General features: G+C 43.0%; 1 protein-coding gene and 1 long non-coding RNA gene across 4 annotated transcripts; one reads left to right on the forward strand and one right to left on the reverse strand.

The window, feature by feature from the left end:
• Nucleotides 1-2,641: 2,641 nt before the first annotated feature.
• Nucleotides 2,642-4,206, reverse strand: Gm30445. The gene is made up of 2 exons (XR_003951853.1): nt 4,110-4,206; nt 2,642-3,970 (listed from the first exon to the last, which is right to left on the reverse strand). It is a non-coding gene; the product is annotated as a predicted gene, 30445 (long non-coding RNA).
• Nucleotides 4,207-7,843: 3,637 nt separating this feature from the next.
• Nucleotides 7,844-22,399, forward strand: Nepro (nucleolus and neural progenitor protein). 3 transcript variants are annotated; one of them, NM_145972.4, is made up of 9 exons: nt 7,844-8,011; nt 10,571-10,725; nt 12,785-12,864; nt 13,125-13,256; nt 13,663-13,740; nt 14,875-15,239; nt 15,601-15,662; nt 18,084-18,340; nt 19,259-20,827. In NM_145972.4, exons 1-9 carry the CDS (start codon nt 7,906-7,908, stop codon nt 19,716-19,718), a joined length of 1,695 nt encoding a protein of 564 aa, NP_666084.1. In that variant the 5' UTR covers nt 7,844-7,905; the 3' UTR covers nt 19,719-20,827. The 3 variants fall into 3 exon arrangements, with proteins under 3 accessions (NP_666084.1, XP_006522034.1, XP_006522035.1); XM_006521971.4 differs by lacking the exon at nt 7,844-8,011 and adding an exon at nt 8,126-8,294 and having other exon boundaries at nt 19,259-22,399; XM_006521972.4 differs by lacking the exon at nt 7,844-8,011 and adding an exon at nt 8,316-8,792 and having other exon boundaries at nt 19,259-22,399.
• The last annotated feature ends 17 nt before the right edge of the window (nt 22,400-22,416 follow it).

Genomic DNA, 22,416 nt, shown 5'->3' on the forward strand with positions numbered 1-22,416 from the left:
AGAGGCCCTGTGAGAGGAAGTCTTGGTACCTCTCAGAAACCTGCCAAATCAGGCACAGACTTGCTGGCAGCCTCAGTGGAGGAATCTTACTGATCCATGCCCAGCTCTCAGGAGGAAACTGGCAATGGAGAAGAAAGCAAAACAAGCCACCCAATGCCTCTGCACCTTGGAAATTTGACTTGGAAATTCTGCCTCAAGGCTGTGAAAGAGTGGATATAATGATTCCATTTTCTCCAGGTCTAATTTCTAGGCATTTAGACGTTAACGTTGAGAAAATACACCCAATTATCTGATTATTACTCTCCCTACAACCCCCCATACACACACAGTCTAGAGATTTTCAGGTTAGGTGGTTCTGTTCCTTGAAAACACATTTAGATTAAGTCATTCTTATTCGAAACTAGACCTTTGTTCTCAAGACCTCTTCTTCTTCTACCGCATGCCTTGAAATCTAGTTTGCCCGGAACGTTCCTCTGACTACCTGGCTCTTCTCCGGCAGAGGTAAATAGACTTTTCTTTATCCAGTCTCAGGTCTCCAAGTGAGAATTATTAAGTTCCTCGTTCCGGCTTCTGAGGTCACAGTGACCCAATTTAGATGGTAATCCAGTCATAGCCTTATGCTGCCCTCTAGAGAAAAAGACAGGTGCTGAGCAAGGCAGAATTGAGAGCTGATTTTAAGTAAATTTAAGGCTTATAGGGGATAACCACCCTAAAAAGCTATTGTTACACTAAGATGAGAATCTAATTATTAAGAGAGTTATGTGAAATTCATGGAGTTTGAACAGTTGGTTATGCTACAAGAGCCTAATGTCTTAGCATTGCTTCTCGTTTCTATTTATGCTTGTCTTTCACTCTACTTCTCTACCTTCCCTCCCTTCTCTCTCTCTCTCTGTGTGTGTGTGTGTGTGTGTGTACTGTGTCTTGGGCCTTCAGGGCCCTGTGTGTGTGTGTGTGTGTGTGTGTGTGTGTGTGTGTGTGTGTGTGTGTACTGTGTCTTGGGCCTTCAGGGCCCTGGGGTATCTGGCTCTCTGGAGCTAAGTTCCAGGTGCTGTGAGCCACAGGAGTAAGGGGAACGGAGTCATGGTGTTCTCTAAGAGTAGTGCTGACTCTTAACTGCTGATCAGCACTCCATCCCCTGCCTCCTTTACTTTAGCAATCATCTGCTCTATCTTGGGTTAATTATAAGAGTCTTGTAAGACTGTTTTCCATTACTGTCAAAAAGTGATATTCATTTGATTCAGGAAACAGTCCAGGAGTCCTAGACAAAGCATGTTTGAAAGCACTCTATCACTGAGCTACATCCTTGGCACTATACTTTGAGTCAAATTCTAAACCAAAATTCATTTCAATCATTCAATGAAACATGTTAATATTATACAACTAAGAGTCCCTCTAGTCAAGAAAGAAGCTGTCCCCTTAGTGCTGTTGAATTCAACTTACATTTTAAAAGAAATGTTTTGTAAAAAAAAAAAAAAAAAAGAGTTCTGAAAATGACATTTTCAAAAACTACACTGAGATAGAAGCAAGCATTTTCAATTAATGTCTACTTCACAACCATTTGTAATGGGATCTGATGCCCTCTTCTGGTGTGTCTGAAGATAGCATGTTCATATACATGGAATTAAATCAAATCCAAAAACCAATACCTTGTGTCTTGTGGTTTGCCCATGTTTAATCCATGGCAGGGCAGAGACAGCAGTCCAGCTTTGTACCCAGGAGTGGGGGAACAGTGGTCAGTTCTATAAGGGAGACCTCGAGAAGCTGAAAAGTAGGAGGCGCTGTCAGAAAGGACGCTGTCGGAACTAACAACTCCAGAGCCATTTTTGCTGTGAGCTGTCAGTGTTTGAGACAGAGTGCATTAGAAGGTTCCTGGGGTGACAGATGACATGAACTGGAGAGGGAATCCTTTGATAAAGTGGACGGAATAACTACCTTTCCCCTATCATCTTCTATATTACTCTAATATCCCTTTGCTAAATACCCATTAGAATTCTGGGGAGATCATGTGAACAGGGACTGTGGGAACTCCTGTCTCAGACCTGGACCCCAGACTTCTCTTCCATCTTCTTCCTCTGAGACAAAGTCATTACCTTATAAGGTTCACACTTGAGAACCACACAATTGAGTTAAATATAAATAAGTACAATAAAAATAAAATTTACAAAAATATCTCACAAATGTTTTAGGCAAGTTTATAATTATGTGTTTGGACCACATTCATAGGTATCCCAAAGTGAACATGGCAAACAGGCCCCAGGTTCGTGTCTGAAATGAAATGTCTCCCATCAGGCTACAGTAATTTGTTAAAAATGGCCTCAATGAATGGATCACAACACCCTGGGCACACGCCTGACTAGTGATACTTCTTTCTCCAACGAGAGATGGACTCTATTTCCTCATTCCTGGAATTTGCCCATACAGCTTGTTTTGTCCAGTAGAGTATAATGGAAGTTCCATCTTCGTCTGAGCCGTAAGAGGACTTCCAGCACCAGCTTTTGCTGATAATGAATTCCAGCTCCCAGGGAAAATATTCTGGGTAATCCCAGATTGTGTGGAAAGATCAGAGACTGGACTTCTTGCTTCCACTGTTTTCTCAACTACCATGGTGCAATGTTTGGGGATGGCAAGGATCAGACACAAACAAAGTTTATAAATCTTTAATTTCTTGTTACTGTGTATGACAGAGATGAACAACACTGTCCTTTGCTCATCTAAGAGTCTATCTTGTTCAACTTAAATATGGAAATTAAGACTATTTCTCTACATTGGTGCTAAAACCAGTTTCCTAGTCCCTATAAAAGACAAAATAATGATTTAATAGGCTGTGGCCTATTTAGTTCCTCCAGACACCTTGATCTATCAGCTACCAGTGGTCAAAACAATGCAGCAACTTTGTTTCTTATAGCCAACCACTGCCTACCGACCATTGTCTCTATGGGAGACTGAAGCTGAGCTCCCACTGAACCTCGGGAGCTCAGTTCTGTAGCAGTACCGGTTACTACCACTCGACCTACTGAAGACAGACGTCACAGAACACTGTCACCCTCTCATTGACACATTTCTCAGTGCCTCAGCACGGGGAGTTGTGTCTGAACTCTCTTGAAGGCTACACCCTTGGAGTTGAACACTCAGACCACATTCCAATTCCCTAAGTCTTTGGATCTTACCCTCTTCATTAACCCGATTCTGGCAGTTAGCCTGACTGACTGAATGTAGGTTCCAGCTGGTTCTCTTCAATCAGCAAAGAACATAGACAACTTTTGCCTTCCAGATCCTTCCATATCAGCACATTTTATCTAGTTCACTGCCTTGTATCTATTTTCTCTAGTCTAATAAATCAGTGTTACTTGAGTTTCTGTCACTAAAATTGAGCAACATTTTGCAATTACTTTGGAGTATAAGCTATTTCCTTTTGTGCCAGGCTTTGTACCTGGTTCCTCAGAACAAATCCAAACCTGCATCTAGATAGAGTCCTAGAGGTAATGAGAAGCAGCTGGGGTGGGCCTTGAGCTTACTGTAGGGTCTTCATATCAGTCTCTTCAGACACAGGCAGATAGGCAGTCCCAAGAGCTCAGCTTTCCATAAGTCCTAGTACGTGGTCTCCATACCAAGGTGCAAAGTCTTTCTTGTAACTAATCATCTTTGCATATGAGGCGTCTGAGCACACAAATGCTACTTTAGTTACAATTCTGCAACCCACAATGTTGTGTTTTGAGCCCCTGTGTGTGGGAAATTCTAACAAGCTAGTGAAGCGTTTGTAGTTACCCCGGCAGCTCTGGTTTGGACTTGAGCCCGTCTTGTCATTGTCTTAGGCTCTCCAGTTGTCATTGTCTTAGGCTCTCCAGTTGGTTCAGAAGCAACAGTGCTACCTACGCTTGGTTCCCTGTGAACTTCCGGAATTCTTCATCCCAGTCCACCTTACGTGATTAAGCATGAAGACCCAGCGTGTCACAGACTTATGTCCCATTGCCTTAATGAGAAAGATTGTGTTACAAGGTAATAATATGACCAGATCACTCAATATCCAATATTGAGGGGGCTGTTCCCTGGGACCACCTCTGGTTCCAAATATCTTATCCGTTAGAGCCCCTTAGTGAAAGGGAACTCACCAAGGAGGCACTGCTGGTACTACTGTGGGTGCTTCTGGGATCTAGTAAGAAAGAGTCAGGGATCAACTGCCAGTACAACGAAGAACAATGTTGTTAACTAAAAATAAGGGAGCAGAAAGGTAGTCTCATTTGAAGTTATCCTCCTCTAGTGGCCCATAGTGGTATAACATGCACTGCGGTGAGAGAAATAGGATTAGAGCCTTAATGAAGAGTCCTGAAAGTATGTGCCTCTGAATATACTGCCTCATAAGATCAGAGTGTCTCTCTCTCTCTCTCTGTCTCTCTCTCTCTCTCTCACACACACACACACACACACACACACAGTCTTCAGTGTTTTTCTTTGTTTTTTTTTTTTTTTAGTATTAAAGCATTTTTTCCCTCAACATTGTAATAATTTCTCAGTTTTAAAATAGAAAATAAAAAGTCAATGAAGAAAAAAGTCTGTCTTACTGATGAAAACTGATCACTGTTACTACCCTTTAAGGATTTTCTAGAGCATTCCACATGTATAAATGTATAACCTCAACAGATTACAGTTTTCTAAACTCCTTTCGAAAATATTTTAGGGGTAGGCAGTGGTGGTGCACGCCTTTAATCCCAGCACTTGGGAGGCAGAGGCAGGCAGGTTTTTTAGTTCAAGGCCAGCCTGGTCTACAGAGTAAGTTCCAGGACAGGCAGGGCTACAAAGAGAAACCCGTTCGAAAAACAAAAAACAAACAAACAAAAACCCCATATGAAAGGAAACGAAACCAAACAAAGGGGGAGGGTGGCTCAGTTCAAATCCCAGCAACCACATTGTGATTCACAATCATCTGTAACGAGATCTGATGCCCTCTTCTGAAATGTCTGAAGATAGCTACAGTGTACATATAATAAATAAATAAAATCTTAAAAAAAAAAAAGAAGAAAAGTCTTAGGGGACTGGTGAGAGGAGCCCATAGTTGGGCACACTTGCTGCTCTTGCAGAGGGCCTGGGTACAGTTGTCAGCACCCACATGGTGGCTCACAAGCATCTGCTACTCCACTTCCACGGAATTCAAGGCCCTCTTCTCACTGCCATGGGCATCAGGCAGAATGAAATGCACTCTCTTCTCTCTCCCTCTCTCCCTCTCTCTCTCTCTCTCCCTCCCTCTCTCTCTCTCTCTCTCTCTCTCTCTCTCTCTCTCTCTCTCTCTCTCTCTCTCTCCAGGCAAAACACCAGTAGACATTGGATAGAATAAAATAAACTCTTTAAAAAACCTACCATAATGTAACATATAACATTACTTATTATCTATTTTAATATTATTTATATTATAGATATTATTTATATTATATATAAATATTGCTCATATTTATTTACACTTAGGATTTCAAACCATTCTCAAGTATGGGCTTTGGAACAATCCATGGGAACTAGAGCAGCAGGCCTTAATGGCAGGGCCTATCATCACCCTTAGCCAATACAATTCCATTTTTAATATTTGCTTTAAATATTTGATATCAGCATAAAATTCTTAGAGGGAGAAAATTCTACTATCAAACTATTAGAAAACAACAAATTTCTTACAAGGTTATAGTGCAATCACTATAATTTCCTATTTTCTGCTTTCTTGCTATGTAGTCCAGATTGTAACCCAAACTCAAGGAAATCCACTTTACCCAGTCTGAGTGCTAAGATTACATGTGTGAAACCAAGCCAGGCTTATTTCTCATTTTAAGGAATACAAAAGAGACTGTGTATGTGTGTCTATATATGAACACGCACATGCATGCAGTAACAAAGGACATCATTTTTTCTATTTAATAGTACCTCACAGTTATTGTAATACTCATTTCTTGGATTATTAAGGTATGTAAGGTTTTACATATTTGGTGGCCATCTGTGTCTATGAGTCCTTCTCTAGAGTCTACAAGTTTTCCAAGCATGACTTAAAAACTATCCTGTACTTCTTCCATGTGCCCAGTTCCTAGAAGCTTCAATTTCAGTATGTATTGCTCATAGAATATAGAACACCATTCCCTTCTCTCTATTCTTCATTATGACCGTGAATCTTCCTTTAGGAAAACACAGACCTCTCATTCTTTCGTTCCTTATCTCTATCATTGCATCACAAATATATCTCTGTCTACAGCTGCCTTATCTTTTCTTTCTGGCTCATAATACAGCTTTTTTAATGTTCAAGTGGATTATTTTACTTAAACACTTGAGTCTATCTCTCCTTGTCTCTGAACAGGGGGAGATATTGCAGGATGCTATTGTAGTGACTTTGAACATGGAGGATGTGGACATGTGCCAAAGAATGCAGCAACCACTAAAAGTCTGGAAAAGTCAAGGAAACTCTTCTTTAAAGCCCTCAGAAGGAAACAGCCCATTAAACAGCTAATTTTAGCTCAGTAAGACTGAACTGGGGCTAGGAAGGCGTTTCAGAGGGTTGGGATGGAGAAGGGATGCCTCTGGGGACTGATCACCAAACACTGAGTTCCAGGATCAGCGGGAGAGCCTGACTCAGAAGCAAAGGTGGGTAGTGGTAAAGGAAGACCCTGACCACTACCCTTAGCCTCCAACGTGCACACACGACACATCTCCAACTAAAATATCTTCTGTCTTCCACAAGTCCAGAAACATTATGTTGATTCTGTTAAGTCTGTGGTAATATGTTACAGCCCAAATAGGAAACTAACACACAGGTAATTTGGTAGTGCATTAGAGGGGCATTTAAGTCGTTATGGTGTGAGGATAGTTTACGAAGTGTTATTAAAGATAGTGATCCCAGAGCTGACTGAAGAAGTGAGATTGTTTCAAAATGGTTCAAATGAAAGAGCAATTAAGCTGGGCAGTGGTGGCACACGCCTTTAATCCCAGCACTTGGGAGGCAGAGGCAGGAGGATTTCTGAGTTCAAGGCCAGCCTGGTCTACAGAGTGAGTTCCAGGACAGCTAGGGCTATACAGAGAAACCCTGTCTCGAAAAACCCAAAAAAACAGAAAAAAAAAAAAAACAAAAAAACAAAAACAAAAACGAGCAATTATCTGTAAGGAACACACAGGACAGAGAGCATCTCAGTAGGGCAAGATTACTTGCGTTAAATACGTCTAGTAAGAGTAAAAATTTGTACAGCAGGCACTGTTCTAAGAAGTCTTTACCCCCAAGCACACTGAGGTCTGAAGAAATTACCTTTTTGGGATAATATATGGTAATCCGCAGACATAATGAAGCAACTTGGCAGTCTCACTTAATGCCCACCAACTGCTCCTCTCCACCCTGCGAAAGAAACCTTATGAACAGAAGCAAGAAGGCCCCAAGGACTTAAAACGAACAATCACCAGTAATCAGTGATCAGAACCAGCAGAGCCTGGAATATTTTGTCGGAGAAAATGACGGTGATAATGGGTGGTCAAGACAACCTCTGGGTTTTTTGTAATTATTGAAGTTGAGCTATATCCAAGCTATATAGTTTTCCTTGACTACTCCAAATAAATCGTGACTACGTGACGAATGTCACATTTGCTGATATGATGCGAGTTCTTCTTTTCAAAATATCCGAGTAAGAGTTAAAAGGCTGGGCCTCACTCGGATCCATCAGTAAAATGCATAGCTTCGAAGTTGCTCTAAAAATGTAGGAGCCTCAGAATACTCTAACACGTTTCTCCTTTCCCAGCGGGTCTAACGGGCCGTGACTCCGCCCCGGGGCGGGCCCCACACCTCCGGCCCGCCCCGCTCCGCCCTCGTCCCCTCCCTCCCTCCCTCTCCTGCCCAGGCCGCTCAACTCGCTCACGCTCCGCTCGGCCTTCCCCGGCCCTCCCACGCCGCTCGAGATGGCCGCTGCGGTGCGGCCGGGTGCGGAGCCGTGGAACCGCGTGAGGATCCCCCAGGCGGGGAACTGCAGCACGCTGACCGTGCGGGACCCCAGCGCCACCCTGGGTGAGTGTGGCCGGCAAGGAAGTCCTAGCGTGTCTCCGGGAACCGGCGGGCGGGCTCACGTGGGACGGGGTGGGACTTCCTGAGCGCGGGGCACGCCGGGAAGGGGAGCGCCAGGCGGAAGGTCCGGCCTGGATAGTGTGGCATGAGGATTGCTGGCAAGCGCCTGGGCTTCGCCGTGACTGTGCTGGAACAGGAGAGCACGACTAGTCCCGGCCCTGCATGTGTAGCCCCCAAACGCTGCCTGGGTCCTGTGCTGTCCCCAAGGATCGGGGCTGTCACCCAAGTACCGTACGCCGGGGCTTCGGACCTCCGGCTTGTCTCTAAAATACAAGAGCTCGTTTTCCCCTTACTGGGCGAGGGAGTTACTCTGGTCTCTCGGTTCTTCTCAAGTGGGGAAAAATGAGATAGTTAGAGCAGTTTGTTTAGAAAACAGGGACTCGCAAAGAGATGTGTGTGGGGGTGGGGTCTGTGTTGTGAGTTTTAATTTAGTTTGTTAGTATATATGCTGTGGAGGTGTTAACCATATAAGAGGGATCGGGCGATTTGATTTACCCGCTCCCAAATCACGGGCCGGCTCTCGTTTGGAACGTTCTTCCCATGATCCTTTAGAAAAGCCTATTGGGTGGGTGGGACGAAAAGATGGGCCCATGCGTATGGCCAAGCCGAAATGAGGATTCTCAGGATTCACGTGGTAAAAAGCGAGAACCAACTTCTGCAAGTAATATGTTCTACATCTCCCCCTGGATTTAATGCTGTGCTACAACCCCGACCCCCCCAAAACGTAATAAAATATTCAAACCTAAATATTATAATGAGGTGGGGGTCTTTCGAATTGTGAGTTAATACCTGGGTTGCCTTAGTTTTTTGTTGTTGTTTTTGTTTTTTGAGACTGAGTTTTCTGTGTAGCCCTGGCTTTCCTGGAACTCACTCTGTAGACCAGGCTGGCCTTGAACTTAGAAGTCCCCCTGCCTCTGCCTCCCCAGTGCTGGGATTAAAGGTGTGCGCCAGAGCGAGAGCAGCCTACCTAAGCTTGAAGGATGTTTAATCACGAAGGGACATTCAGCTACCGGGAGACACAGCTACGAAATACTGTAGTTTTCACGGTTACATCCAACTTTTTGTTTTTGAAGCTGCTTTTGGTCCTATGACTGTCAGTTACTTTTTGTTATTTCTAAGACAGGTTTTACCCCAGTCAAAAATGGGGATAAAAAATAGTACCAGCTTCTTGGCCATATTGGGGAAATGAAAAGGTTGATACCACGAAGCATTTGTAACAGTGCCTGGTTTGACAGTCAAATGACCGTAGCTGTCATTACAGACACATTTGGTAATTGTTAACTAAGTACAACCTATCGAGTATTCTCACCCCTCTTCCCATCTATCTTTCCTACGCAGTTTTAAGTTCTTTCTAATTCCTTAGTCACAATTTTAAAAACAGATTACTATGGGAAATTCACCAACTCCTCATCACCCAGGTAGCTGATTTAATTTCTCCAGATAGGACAGAGCTTTTCACTTAGAATGCTTGTGTTTCCTTTCTGAGCCACCAGATGGAGCCTGACGCCTGCTTCCCAGCTGCTCATGTTCCGATTAGGAAACATTTGTATAACCATTCAGTTACATAATACAATTTCCAGTGGCCCTGGTGGTTTCTCTTTTCTGGATGTAGTTTCCCATTGATATCCACAGAGGATTGGCTCTAGGAATCCTTCCTTATAAAGAAATGTGTACATGCTCGAGTCTATATAACATGGTAGATAGTATTTGCAGTAGGACCTATCTTTCTGTATACATTAACACTATCTACTTTGCTTATGAAATCCTATACAATATGACATTACAGATGGAATTTTGGGGGGCTATATTCAGTGTGAGGTTGCTTGAATACACAGATGGTGCTCACAGGTAGAGGGCTGAATGTATTGTATATTCTTATCAAAATGTGGTATTCATGGGGCAGGAGAGATGGCTCAGTAGTTAAGAGCAGACTGCTCTTTCAGAGGTCCCGAGTTCAGTTCCCAGCAACCACATGGTGGCTCACAACCATCTGAAATGGTGCTGGATGCCCTCTTCTGGTGTGTCTGAGGACAGCTACAGTGTCCTCATAAAATAAGTAAATCTTAAAAAAGAGAAAAAAGTTGTATCCAAATACAGTTCCTTTGCCTTTGAAGGCTGTAATTGTATGCATGCTGTCTTGCTCACCTGCAGAGCAAAGTGAGGGGTTTATAGATAGATGGAACATGGCCAGGCTTTTTGATATTCGGGGTGTAAGTGCACACCAAATGATAGCTGTAAAAGCAGTCTATTACTCACAGTCACGGTAAAAAGTGATGTAAAGACAGACACATGTTAATATTTAACACATGTTCCCTTATTGATCACCTGCCCTCATTTTTCCAGTGTCTTTCGTAGAATCCTTAATTTTTATAGTTGAGGCCAGTTTGTGTTTTGAGTTCTTTAAAGCAAATGAGGTAGACTGTTTTAGTGTGTTTCTCATCCGGTGGGTGCAGTAAGTATAGGATTGCATACTGAGTCTCGTTTTAACTGTCTCTGCTTTAGATATCTGCACTGCAGCTGTCACTAAAGGGTGCCACCTTGTCACACAGTCACTCAAGAGCCAGACCTTGGATGCGGAAGTAGATGTGTTATGCTCAGTTCTCTACAGCAATCACAACAGGTTGGGCCACCACAAGCCCCATTTGGCCCTCAGACAGGTGAGGGGAGCTCTGTGCTCCACATATAGCCGGGTACTGAGGGACATGAGGCTCACACTGCCACTTACTAGTTTGTTACTCATGCAAAGTTCATATATTGTTTTGATGTTTCAGCCTCTAAGATACAATTACATTTTAGCTTTTTTGGTCTTTGATTTTTCCAAAATCATTTCAAAAAGTAATTTATAATTGAGCATGTTTCAAAGCTGGGTGTGGTGGTTCACATCTTTAATCTCAGCACTTGGAGACAGAGGTAGGTGGATCTCTATGAGTTTGAGACCAGTCTGGTCTATGTAGTGAGTTCCAGCACAGCCAGGGCAATGTAGAGAGACCTTGTCTCAAATGAAACAAGCAAGCAGGCAAGCAAACAAGTGTATTTTGATTCTTTCCAGTTTAACTTTCTCTATGTACAGTCTAACAGTGCCTTTGCCTAGTTCAAAAGTAAACTAATTTAAACCCTAAAATCTTAAAAAAGAAAACAGTTGTGGTTTAGGGTTGTGGTTTACTCCTTTGGAGTCATAATCTAATCAGCAGTGTGCTGGTGTAAGTGGGTTTATGGTAAGTTGTGGTGTAGAATGGTTTCATGTACATTTTAGATTAAGAAAACACTGTGACTTTGAGCTCCAGGACTGTAACATGGCAGAGAGCTGCTGAAGCTGGCTTCTGCATGTACCGTTCATGTGGCCACTTAGGTAACGCTGCAGGTACCTTTAAAAGCTCAGCATGCTGGGCGCTGTGTGACACAGCCATCTTTCCAGTGTTTACTTATTTTTCTCAAAGTTCTCTGTTGGCAGTGCGTTGGATCTACAGCTATGAAAAAGACAGAGTTTCTCACTATACAGACATACTCTTTCTGGTTAGCTAGACTCCTACTGCTTAAGGCCCAAGAGATGAAGATTCCCTTGTCAAAGAGGATCATGGTCTTTCCCTAAATTTTCTTCTAGGGCAGCTTTTACCTAGGTTTTTGAATCCAGGATCAAACTTATTTACTAGCTTCCTTGCTGATGTTCCTCCCCTTCCTCCCTTCCCCGCCCCCAAATCATATTTTACTCACTATTTTCCAAGTGTTACTGTCTTGGGCTGTTAATAACTATCTGAAAAGATGGTGTCCAGACTTGGACATTAAAAAGCCAGCCCCAGTGAATTTAAGGACCGAGCTATGCTGAGGTAGAGCCCATAAGTGTGACTAGTTTTCAGCAGTATATATGTAGCTCTGAAAATATAACAGCTCTGACCAGGATCAATTCCCATAATCCTTTGCCATGTTGGTGCAGTCCAGGGAGCACCTATGGTGGGCGTTCCTGACAGCTAGAGAATTCATACAGGTTTTTGTATTCTACATGGATTTCTCCCCCCCCCCCCCACAAGAACCTACTAACCCGTTCTAATAACTGGATCACACTCGTGAACAAAACGGACAAGTTCTCTTCTCGATGGGGAGTTTATAGTATAGTTTGGAGAAAAGGGCAGACAGCCGGCCAGCCAGTCAATAACTGGTATACCAACTGGTAAGAAGTGCTATAGGGAAAAGCAGAGAAGGGGGGATTGCAGTGTTAAATAAAGCATATCCATTTCAGCATGTAGTTAAGTACTTGATCTGTCTACCTATCTTTATTACTATAAACTGGAGTGTATCATATACTTATTGCCTAGCATATCTTGCACATAGTAGGTGTTCATTGTAGTTACTCTGACTAAGTCACTTTCTTCATTTTTGGTGCTTATAGACTGTTGAAACTGAGTTAAGAATTTGCTTTCTTGTTTTATTAGGCTCCCAGCTATAAATGTGCTCCCTCAACAAATTAGAATGTTGAGACTTACATTCATTTTGGTCACTTTACAGCATCAAGTACATTTGGCATGTAGTAACTTTCTTGAATTGAGAAATTTGTTGGGTTGGTGAAATTGTTTTGGGATTTGGGTTTCCTTGGCCTTAAATGGGAAGGCCTTATGTGGCTATTTCCATACCATGAAATGCTTTGCTTCTTTGCACTCTTGGTCGTATCTGTGAGACTGCTGTATGTACACATACTAATTTGAGCTGTGTTTCCTCCTTCAGGTAGAACAGTGCTTAAAGCGTTTGAAACATATGAATTTGGAGGGCTCAATTGAAGACCTGTCACAGTTGTTGTCTGCCAAGTAGGTGGTCCATTGCTCTGTCTGGAGCACCCTTTGGTATTCTCTGCTTGGTGGTGAAATATAATCAGCTATGCAAAGATGTACATGTTGCGTGTTAATGAGGGGAGCCTGTTGACTGATGGGAGGGACTGGTGGGACACTGAAATGGGACTCATAGGTTGCAGTGAAAGAACAGTGGGCATAGCCACCTCAGGCTGCATACTGCTGCAGAGATGCTGTGTTTGGAAAATGACAGTCACGTTCTTTCTGTGTATGTCAAGTGCAACTCAGCCTGGAGCTACAGAAAACCGCGTCGTCCCCAGCCAGCCGGTGGTGGAGGTGGTGCTGATGAAGGTTTTGGGAGGCTGCAAGTTGTTACTGCGCTTGCTGGACTGCTGCTGCAAGGCATTTCTGTATCCTTGACTACAGGACGCCTTCTCTTGACTGGAAGCTGTTTGGGTCTATTTGGCTTCTGTTCAAATGCTGTGTTCTTAAGGCACTGTAACCTGTGGGGATTCTCAACACTTTGCCTTTTGGCTCCTCTTCCAGCAATTGCTGTTGTGGCTGGGGCCAGGGACTCTGTGTCTCTACCTAGCAAGTACTCCAAGAGCTTGGTCTTTAGAAATTCTTACTCCCAGAAACTAACTAACAATAGGAGCTCTAGTAGAATAGATAGTTTTGCTTTTAGTGTAATGTGACTTTATTGCCATGTTAGGGCTTTAATATCTTCAAAACTTTCTTATAAATTCTTTCCTAATTGTAACTTACAAATCTTAAATTCCCTTGGTTTTATTTTTTCCACCTTAACATATTCCTCAGGTTGACTGTGAAGCACTTAGGGCTAAAGGAATTCATTATTTTGAACCTTGTGATGGTTGGACTGGTGAGCAGGCTATGGTACGTTCACATTCTGCATTCTGTTTCATCTTTATCCAACACAAGTTTCTTGTTAGAGTTCACACAGTTTCGTTTCACACTCTTGCCCTGGGATCTGAAGGTGCAGCCTTCCCTTTCTTCCCATGACAGTTGATTTTCACATTGTTAGCTGGATAGTTATGTCAGAGGGCTTTTCTTCTGAAACCTTCACCTTGACTCTGAGTAGCTCAGAAAGTGATTTTCTAGGACCTAGGAACTATAATAATAGTAAATAATAATAATAATGATAACAACAACAAATAATGTTGGCAGTAGTAATATTGCAGTAGGCTTTTGAAAAAGCTGCTGTTCCTGGGCTGGCCATATCTTGGTTCTTTCTGACAACTGGTTGTTAATTTGAATAGAACTTAGAAATACAATTTGACCTTCCTTGCATGCTCTAGACTTCTTTTCTGCCTGACACACTGCTGCTTTTGAGCCATATTTGGTTGATAGAATTAACACGTGTAATATTTATAAACTAAAAAAAAAAGGCATTTCCGTGTGTGTGTTTGTGCATAAAGTGGTTTGATGGATAAGTAGGCACAGAATTGGATCATTAGTTCTGATTTGAGTGTAGCAAAACTGTCAAACAACAGAGACACACCCTTTTTTTTTTTTTAACATCTGGACCAAAGTTTGCCCTCCCTCCTTTCCTCCTTCCCACTCCTAGGCCCCTATCCACTCCTCAAAAAAGGGCAGGCCTCCATGGCTATCAGCCATCCATGACATATCCAGTTGCAGTAAGACTAGGTACCTCCTTCCTGTTAAGGCCAGACCAGGCAACCCAGTAGGAGGAAACGGTCCCAATAAGGCAACCGTCAGAGACAGTCCCAGCTTCCACTGTTAAGTCTCCAACTGTAGCATATGCGCAGAGGGCCTAGGTCAGTCCCGTGTAGGCTCCTGGTTGGCATTCAGTCTCTGAGCCCCTATGAGCCCAGGTTAGTTGATTCTGTGGGTTTTCATGTGGTGTCCTTCAGCTCTCTGGCTCCTGCAGTTCTTCCTCTACATCTGTTTCCATTAGTTTATTCTGCTTATTCTTAGAAGTAGTAGCATTTGAAATTACTAAATATATATGTACATATATAAATATAAAGAGCTTCTGTTTCTTTCTAGGGTTCTCCATAAAGGACTTTTGAGAAGGCTCATTTCCTTATATGAGCCATTACTCAGCTTGCGTCAGGAGATCTCCAGCATTCATCCCATGCCTTACTTCAAAGATTTTGCCTTTCCCTCTGACATCACTGACTTTCTAGGCCCCTCTTACCTTGAAGTGTTCAAGGTAAAAACACCTGCGGCTTCTGCTACTAAAGGAGTAACAAAGTTGCTAAATAAACTGTTTTTAATGAGAGAGCAGCTACCAAAGATGAATGAAGACACTTTAGATAGACTTTCCAAACCATCTGAACAAATGACAAGCAATCCACAGAGCACTGTGGACCTGGGCCAGCCAGTGAAAGCCTGTAAGAGGACCAGAAAAGGTGAGCTGCGTAGAGAAGCACACACCTTTTCCTTTATTTCCTTTAAATTGTGTGTATCTAGTTCTGTCCATTGTGTCTTAAACACATACTTATAAAATAAGCGTTTGAAAGCATGGTACAGTGTGCATTGTGTAGAAAGAAACTCAGCACCTCACACTGGTTATGTTAGGGAGGTGTGAGTGTTACCTGTTCTCACAGCTGGGCTTCCAGTTCCATCCTGGGGCTTTGCTCTGTTCTCTTCAGTTCTTTTGTAGTAACTTGGCAGGAAATGTCACGTAGTTAAGAATTCGTTGGAGGTTTGAAAGTAATATGATTGAATTTTTCTGTCTTTTTTGTTGTTGTGTTTTGTTTAATTTCACAGAAAAGCCATTGGGATTTGACCTTCGGGCTTTTTGCACAAGACTTGGAAACAAAGCGACTCAGGTCTGTCTGGTTTAACCTCATCGTTTTTCACTTCTGCCAAGAGTCAAGGAAGCTCCTCACTAAGGAGGGAGGTGGAGTTTGCTTGATGGCACTCTTAGTACTTGGTGTGTGCTGCAGAATGAAGAAGGTGGCTTTTTAATAGTGCTAGTTAGTCCAGTTAGTGGAGTGTATTCAGGAGTTCTTTAGTAGGCATTGCTCTGGAATCTCCGTAGCCTATGTATGGATGGTGAGCAGTTTAAGAGCACCGGCTTTGTACTTGCTGCAACGTTGGCCCTGCTTCGTATTAGCTGTGTGATCCCTCACCTGTCTCTACCTCCCTTCTCCACGCCATGCACCTCTGAGTTTGGGTTCATACATGTAGTAGGTGGAGACTCATGTGTGGTAAGCATTTAACTGATGGCAGATGTTGTTAGTAACAGTCACCAGTTTTGTTTTCTACCTCATTTGTCATCAGGCATCAGTCCTGTTAAGCTTTAACATGATACCTTTTATTAGTGTTAGAAAATGGTTCCTGACTTTATGCCTCTACAGTATGTCAGTGTCAGCCGTCCGTCATCCAGGAACCACTTGCCTTTTATTACCATTGTCTGGTTTCAAACCTTCATGGCTTATTTCTTCCATTTTATTTTATTTTATTTATTTATTTTATTCTTAATTCTAAGAACCACACACATTTTTTATTTATTTATTTTTTGTTTTTCGAGATAGGGTTTCTCTGTATAGCCCAGGCTGTTCTAGAACTCACTTTGTAGACCAGGCTGGCCTCGAACTCAGAAATCCGCCTGCCTCTGCCTCCCGAGTGCTGGGATTAAAGGCATGCGCCACCACTGCCTGGCTGAACCCACACTTCTTTATTGACCTTTTTAACACAGATGGCAGTTTGCATTTTTATCTTGCCTAATTCATGAGTTGAGAAGGAGGAAAAATCATAGCAGATCCTTTAAGCAGCTGGCAATATCTTAAATGCTTTATGCACATTAACCCCAGAATTCTCAGAAAAGCTCCGTGAGAGAAACTCTTGTATTCCTGCTTTCCTATCTCAAGGGGGAAACCTGAGGGAGGCTCCAGAGGTACCCAGGCTCCATAGTGAAGTGATAGGCTTCAGGTCTGGATGAGGCATGTGAGTCCTCATTACAGCAGTCCCGGGGCTGTGGTGTCTGTGGACCTTCCCACCTCTGCAGAGTTGGTCTGGAGGGGAGCTGGGCTGGACCCTCCTTATTCAAGAGTAATTGCTCCCATATTGTTAGTAATTGGCATTTATATACTATTTAGAGCAACTTATTGATTATCAAATAATACTGCAGTCTTTAGTTTCATCATTATTTCTTTAGGTTGGGTTTGAGAATATTTATTTACTTATTTATTTGGCAAGGTCTCACTGCTGGTCACCATGCTAGACCAGCAGGCAGACCTTATAGAGACCAGTTTGTCTCCACTTTCTGAGTGTTGGGGATAAAAGTGTGTACCACCACAAATTTGGAAAGAAAGTTAGCTTCAATGGAGGCTAGGTAGACTTGGTGGGTGGTATAGTTTCATAAAGTAGAAAAAGCTGGTAAAATCCAGACTTGACGTGCCGTGAAAAGACTAAGTAAGCATGCTTTCTTAAAAGTGGTGCAAGGTACGAGTGTTGCACACTTAATCATTTCACTGGTCACTGATGGACTGCCAGGCCTGTCATGCTGGGCACTTCCAGGGTTCTCTGTCTTCATGGTTACAGTAACATTTATGACCCATCTTGAGGATTGTTCCTGGGGGTGATGGGAATAAGTGAAAGGCAAATGTAGTCCAAGTCAGGCCTACTGGCATAACCTTGATATGTCTGCTACTCGGTAGGCTGAGGCAGGAGGATGGCAAGTTCAAAGCCTCTCTGAAATAGACTGAGTTTAAGTCAGCCTGGACAACTTGTTGAGGCCCAGTCTCAGAATTAAAACAAAACAAAACAACCTTTAAAGGGCTGGGGATATAGGCTACTTGCCAAGTATTTACAAGGTCCTAAGCTCAGTCTTTAGTAAAGAAAATGAAGTAAAAAAAAATAAAAATTATGTCCCTGATAAGCAAACAAGGAAACGAGGTAGTTGAGAGATGTCATTGTGAAAGACTTGGGACTTCCCCCGCCCCCCATCATTCGGCCTTGACTACTATTTAGTCAGTGTGTGTGTGTAGGTGTGCTACATATGTGTTACAGTATTTATCTTGGGTTTCCTGTGTACACTTCATTAAAGGGCAGATAGGACTTGCCTCTGTAGAAGGATAAAGAGAGAGTGTTAGGAGAATGGATCAAAAGGAAAGGCTGATGGATTAAAAGTGTCCTTAAAAAATTATTTTAATTTTTTTTAATGGATCAGCTTTTCAAAACTCTTTTCCTTTATTTAGAAGTCACTACTATTTTCAATATTTTTTTCTCACCTTTTTACACTTCAGGAGACCAACCGTGACTTTAAATATTCTCAGTCCAAACTGAAGACAACCAAACTTCCCTCTCAGCAACTGAGAACTCACTGGGCTAACGATACTGTGCAAAGAATCCGAAAGACCAAGACGTTCGCCCAACTTTCTGAAGAAATTGAAATGGCAATTGTGTGGTCCCGGAGCAAAAAGCTCAAGACTCAGGCTACCTTTCTGGGCAACAAACTTCTTAAGAGTAATAGGTTTAGACATGTGGAATCTCAAGGCTATAGGTAATTACATTAGAAAATTCCTTTCCCTTTTCAGTAAAAAAGCATATGCATATGCATTACGTCCTTTGTTTAAAATCAACAACCCTTGGGGTGCTAGGACAAGACAAAGTACAGTTAAATGTGTGGTGCTAGAACAAGTCCTACTCAGTACAGTTTCATGCGTTGCTAACAGTTATCTGGGCAGTTGTGTCAGGAGAAGAAAGTGAACTGAGTGTCTGGACTCCCTTCCACCATGGCATTCCCACTGGTTCATTTCAGAAAGCACTAAGATTGCCTGTGGTGTTCAAAGCCTGGGCAACAGTGTGGGGCAGCTTTAGTCCTCAGGGCTCCTGGTGATCTTGTGGGAGGTGGCCTTCTGTAGATGCTGCAAATGTAGTGAGGCAAATGCCTAGGCTCGGGTTGAGTTCTAACTGCAGGCTTCACTTCACAGGGGTCAGCATTCTGCTAGGTGACCCCGCTTCCTTTTATTTCTTCCCTCTGTTCATTTCCTTCTATAACATGAGCTTAGCCAGAAGCAGAGTCTGACACACCACAGAGCTTTTCATTTGTGATATTTTGCCATTTCCACTCTTGTTTACCTAGGAACAGATTATCAGCATGAGGGGAAGGCTACGGTTCTTAAGTGTGAGCAAGGTCCCACTATTTGTGACCTTGTTAGACAGTGAATGGGAGTTACTTTGGGGCAAAATGGAAGCACATTTGCCTGCATTCTGATTCAGGGAGGGAATCAGGTTCTGAACCAAAGAGAGGTTGAAACTCTCATTTCCTTATTTTTGTATGTTTGGGGTTATATGTATATACAGGCCTAGGACTTGTAATAAATTGTGTACTTTTCTGTTAGAAATTGGTGGAGACAGTTAAAAAGTGAGAACGTTTTAGTATCATAATAAGTTGAGATTTTTCTGTTTCGTCCTTTAGTTTGACAAAGAAGCTCCAGTGCATGAAAACATCTCTCTGCAACTGCCTTCTCCGAGGCTCTCGTACCAGCACTTCAGAGCATCCTCCCAGACAAAGAAGATCAAAGTATAAAGTTTTATCAAGACAAAGGAAACCGCAGAGAAAGTTACAGTCAACTCTTTTAAAGGAAACCCAGCAGGTCCCTGAAGGGACTCTGAAGAACACTAGGGACAGCAGTGCTAAGAGGAGATGCTCTGGGACAGTTCAGAGGTCAGATGTCTGTCCTAATGGAAAGCAGGTCTTGAGAAAACTTGCAAAGCCTGACCTAAAAACAAAGGTGGTGGTCCACGGGAATCTTACAGGGGGCAGTAGAAATGAATCTGGCTTTCAGGCGAAGACACAGATGCACACACACAATGCGCCAGACACTGCTAAAGAGGCAGATGACATTGATGATATTTTTGCTTTGATGGGAGTTTAGATGTACTGACGTGAAACTTCCGAGCAGGTAACAAGCTGGTCCAGTGCTCTGCTCCTTTAAGGGGTGTTGCTAAGCTCTGGGAACACTGCTTAGCCTGAGAGCTGCTTCTGTGCAGTTTGCCACAGGAGTGCATTCAGGTCAATAAACATTCACAGCGGCCTTGTGTAAGCTAATCACATGGTGAGTGTTTGGCTTAGACTGTGCAAGGTGTTAACTATGATGAACAGTCTGAGGAACACGTCCTTCATGACTGAAACAAGTCAGTTTCTGAATTAGATGATTTTATGATCTACTGTTGAGTTAAAATCTGAGTAATTTCATAAAATCTTACATATCTGAAGGTAAACAGAACAAGGCTGGAGTAGCAAAGCACCATAAAGGGTCACCTGGCCTCACTGACCTCACTCCCTTTTAAAGTTTTATATTTTGTGCGAGGGTGTGTACGTATATGTGGATATCAGAGGGTAACTTACATGAATGTGAATATCAGTGGGTAACCTGTGAGAGTTGGTTCTGTCCACCTATGGGTTCCAGGAGTGGTGTCTTAGTTAGGGTTTTACTGCTGTGAACAAACACCATGACAAGGCAACTCTTATAAGGACACCATTTAATTGGGGCTGCCTTACAGGTTCAGAGGTTCAGTCCATTATCGTCAAGGTAGGAGGAGCACGGCAGCATCCAGGCAGGCATGGTGCAGAAGGAGCTGAGAGTTCTACATCTTGTTCAAAAGCAAACAGGGGAAAACTGGCTTCCAGGCACCTATGGTGCCAATTCCTGGGCTAAGCATATTCAAGTCACCACAGGTGGACTTCAGATTGTCAGGCATAGCATCATGTGTTTACCCATGGGCTGAGCCATCTCCTGCCCAGGTCTTCCTTTTGAATAACAAATGTGAGTGTATGCTATGTTATTAAAGATGGATTATCAAAAGATTTTCCATTACTCAAATGCTTAAAACCATTATCTAATCTTCATTTTGTCACTGTGTAACTCCTAAGGGGGTATATGAAAAAGCTTTTGGTGTTTTCCCATTTTTGTTTCTATGAAACATCACAAAAAAGTAGCTAAGTGTATGCCAGGAATAAGGCCAATCATGAATTTGAAACCTGGCATCAATGCCATCACCTGATTATTTGTACATACATATCTGTAAGCTGGAAATGACAGTCATGAGTTACAAAATGAGCTGCTCTACCCATGAAGAAAGGTAATGTAGTCATGGAAAGTCTGCTCAGCCCTGCAGGGCAGGAAGGGGCAGGAGGGGTAGGCTAAGGAGAAAACAGCGAGTCTTCCTTCCCCCTGCCCTCCAGTGACGGCACAGCCTACGGCCTGCAAGCCTGAAACCTTAGGCACAACTGCACACTTGCTTTAAAGGCCCGAGGGTGGGAGTGGCAGGATATGAATCTGGATTTTGCACACTCACTTCAACTAGGACACTGCTGCTTTCTGCTATAAAACTGACCATACTCATGAGGCTCAAGAAAGCTCCAAGTTTGAATATTTCTGATTTTGGGATTCTTGGCCGTGGGGCATTCTACAATTAAAGACTGCAAACAGCCCCAAATTCTGTAATCTGAACCATTTCCAGTTCCTAGCTTTGCAGATAAGAGCTGAAAGGAGCATTAGGTGTTCCAGTTGTAAGTGCAGAGTATGACAGTTTGTGACCTTTCAAATCCTCTTGACCCCACTGTGTCAACCCCCTGTTGCATAGGGCTGGACCTTGCCTTCTGCTCTGATGACCTGTCCTGGCATTTTAGAATGTGTGGTCTGTGTGTATAGTATACGTGTCTGTATACATGTATGAGCGTTATGAATCTCTGGGTGCTTGGGTATGTACAACTGGGAAGAGGTGTGTCCCTGCCTCATCCTCTGGTCCCTGGGCAGGCATTGCACTGGAAGCCCATGCCTTGAGAATGCTCAGAAAGCCCCTCAAGAGCAAGCCGCAGTGCCTGTCTGTGTGGTGGCCCAGCATGGTGGGCAAGCAGTCCTTCCACTTCAGCGCTCCTTTTCCTGGTCACCTCAGCTGTCTGCTGCTGTGGGAAGCATCGACAGACAGTTCTGCTTTTGGCAGAAGGATGGCTTTCAAAGTAATTATTTTGACATCTATGTTTTGCTTTGAAAAACAAAACAAAACCTTTCTGCTAGTTAGGGTAAAATAGACTAATTCTATCAACTGTAGAACAATGGAAACATTTACAATTGGGTTTTTAAAAAGCCACAGAGTTGTGGAGCCTTACCACAGCTATAACCTCTGACAGCAGTGTCACTTTGGAATGCTAAGATATCTCATGAAGAGTTATGAGCTGCCAGTCAAAGCTCGTCTCCCCATTCAGAATCTAGCACAGTGACTCTAAACACTGCACTGACTGGGAACTTCTCCACCTAAATCTAACTCCTGTTTACTTTTGCTGCGACTTTCAAGGTGGAGGGCCTTCTATGATAAAGCCTGTGACTTCTGCTGTGCTGTGTGGTTGCTTTGGGTTTGTAAACATGCAGCTGTCTTCGGTATTATAACTTGTTAGCTTTGTTATCTTTCATAGCTAAGGTGCCGATAGTCACCGTGGAGGTGAGGCAACATCAAGTAGTTTTCCCAAGGACACTAGAAGCAGAACCTGAAGATCAAGTCTCAGGACTGGTGCTTCCTTGGTCTGGCAAGTTTTGACAATTTTTTTCATATTCAATTAAATACTAGAAGAAG

Source organism: Mus musculus, chromosome 16, assembly GCF_000001635.26.
Source record: "Mus musculus strain C57BL/6J chromosome 16, GRCm38.p6 C57BL/6J".
NCBI classification, from domain to species: domain Eukaryota; kingdom Metazoa; phylum Chordata; class Mammalia; order Rodentia; family Muridae; genus Mus; species Mus musculus.

What these genes read in the sequence shown, in the direction of transcription:
- Nepro (NM_145972.4), top strand. Translation starts at nt 7,906, where the DNA reads ATGGCCGCTGCGGTGCGGCCGGGTGCGGAGCCGTGGAACCGCGTGAGG. An exon ending in GGACTGGTGAGCAGGCTATG is followed by an intron (nt 13,741 to 14,874) that starts GTACGTTCACAT and finishes GTTTCTTTCTAG; the next exon opens with GGTTCTCCATAAAGGACTTT. An exon ending in CTGTAAGAGGACCAGAAAAG is followed by an intron (nt 15,240 to 15,600) that starts GTGAGCTGCGTA and finishes TTAATTTCACAG; the next exon opens with AAAAGCCATTGGGATTTGAC.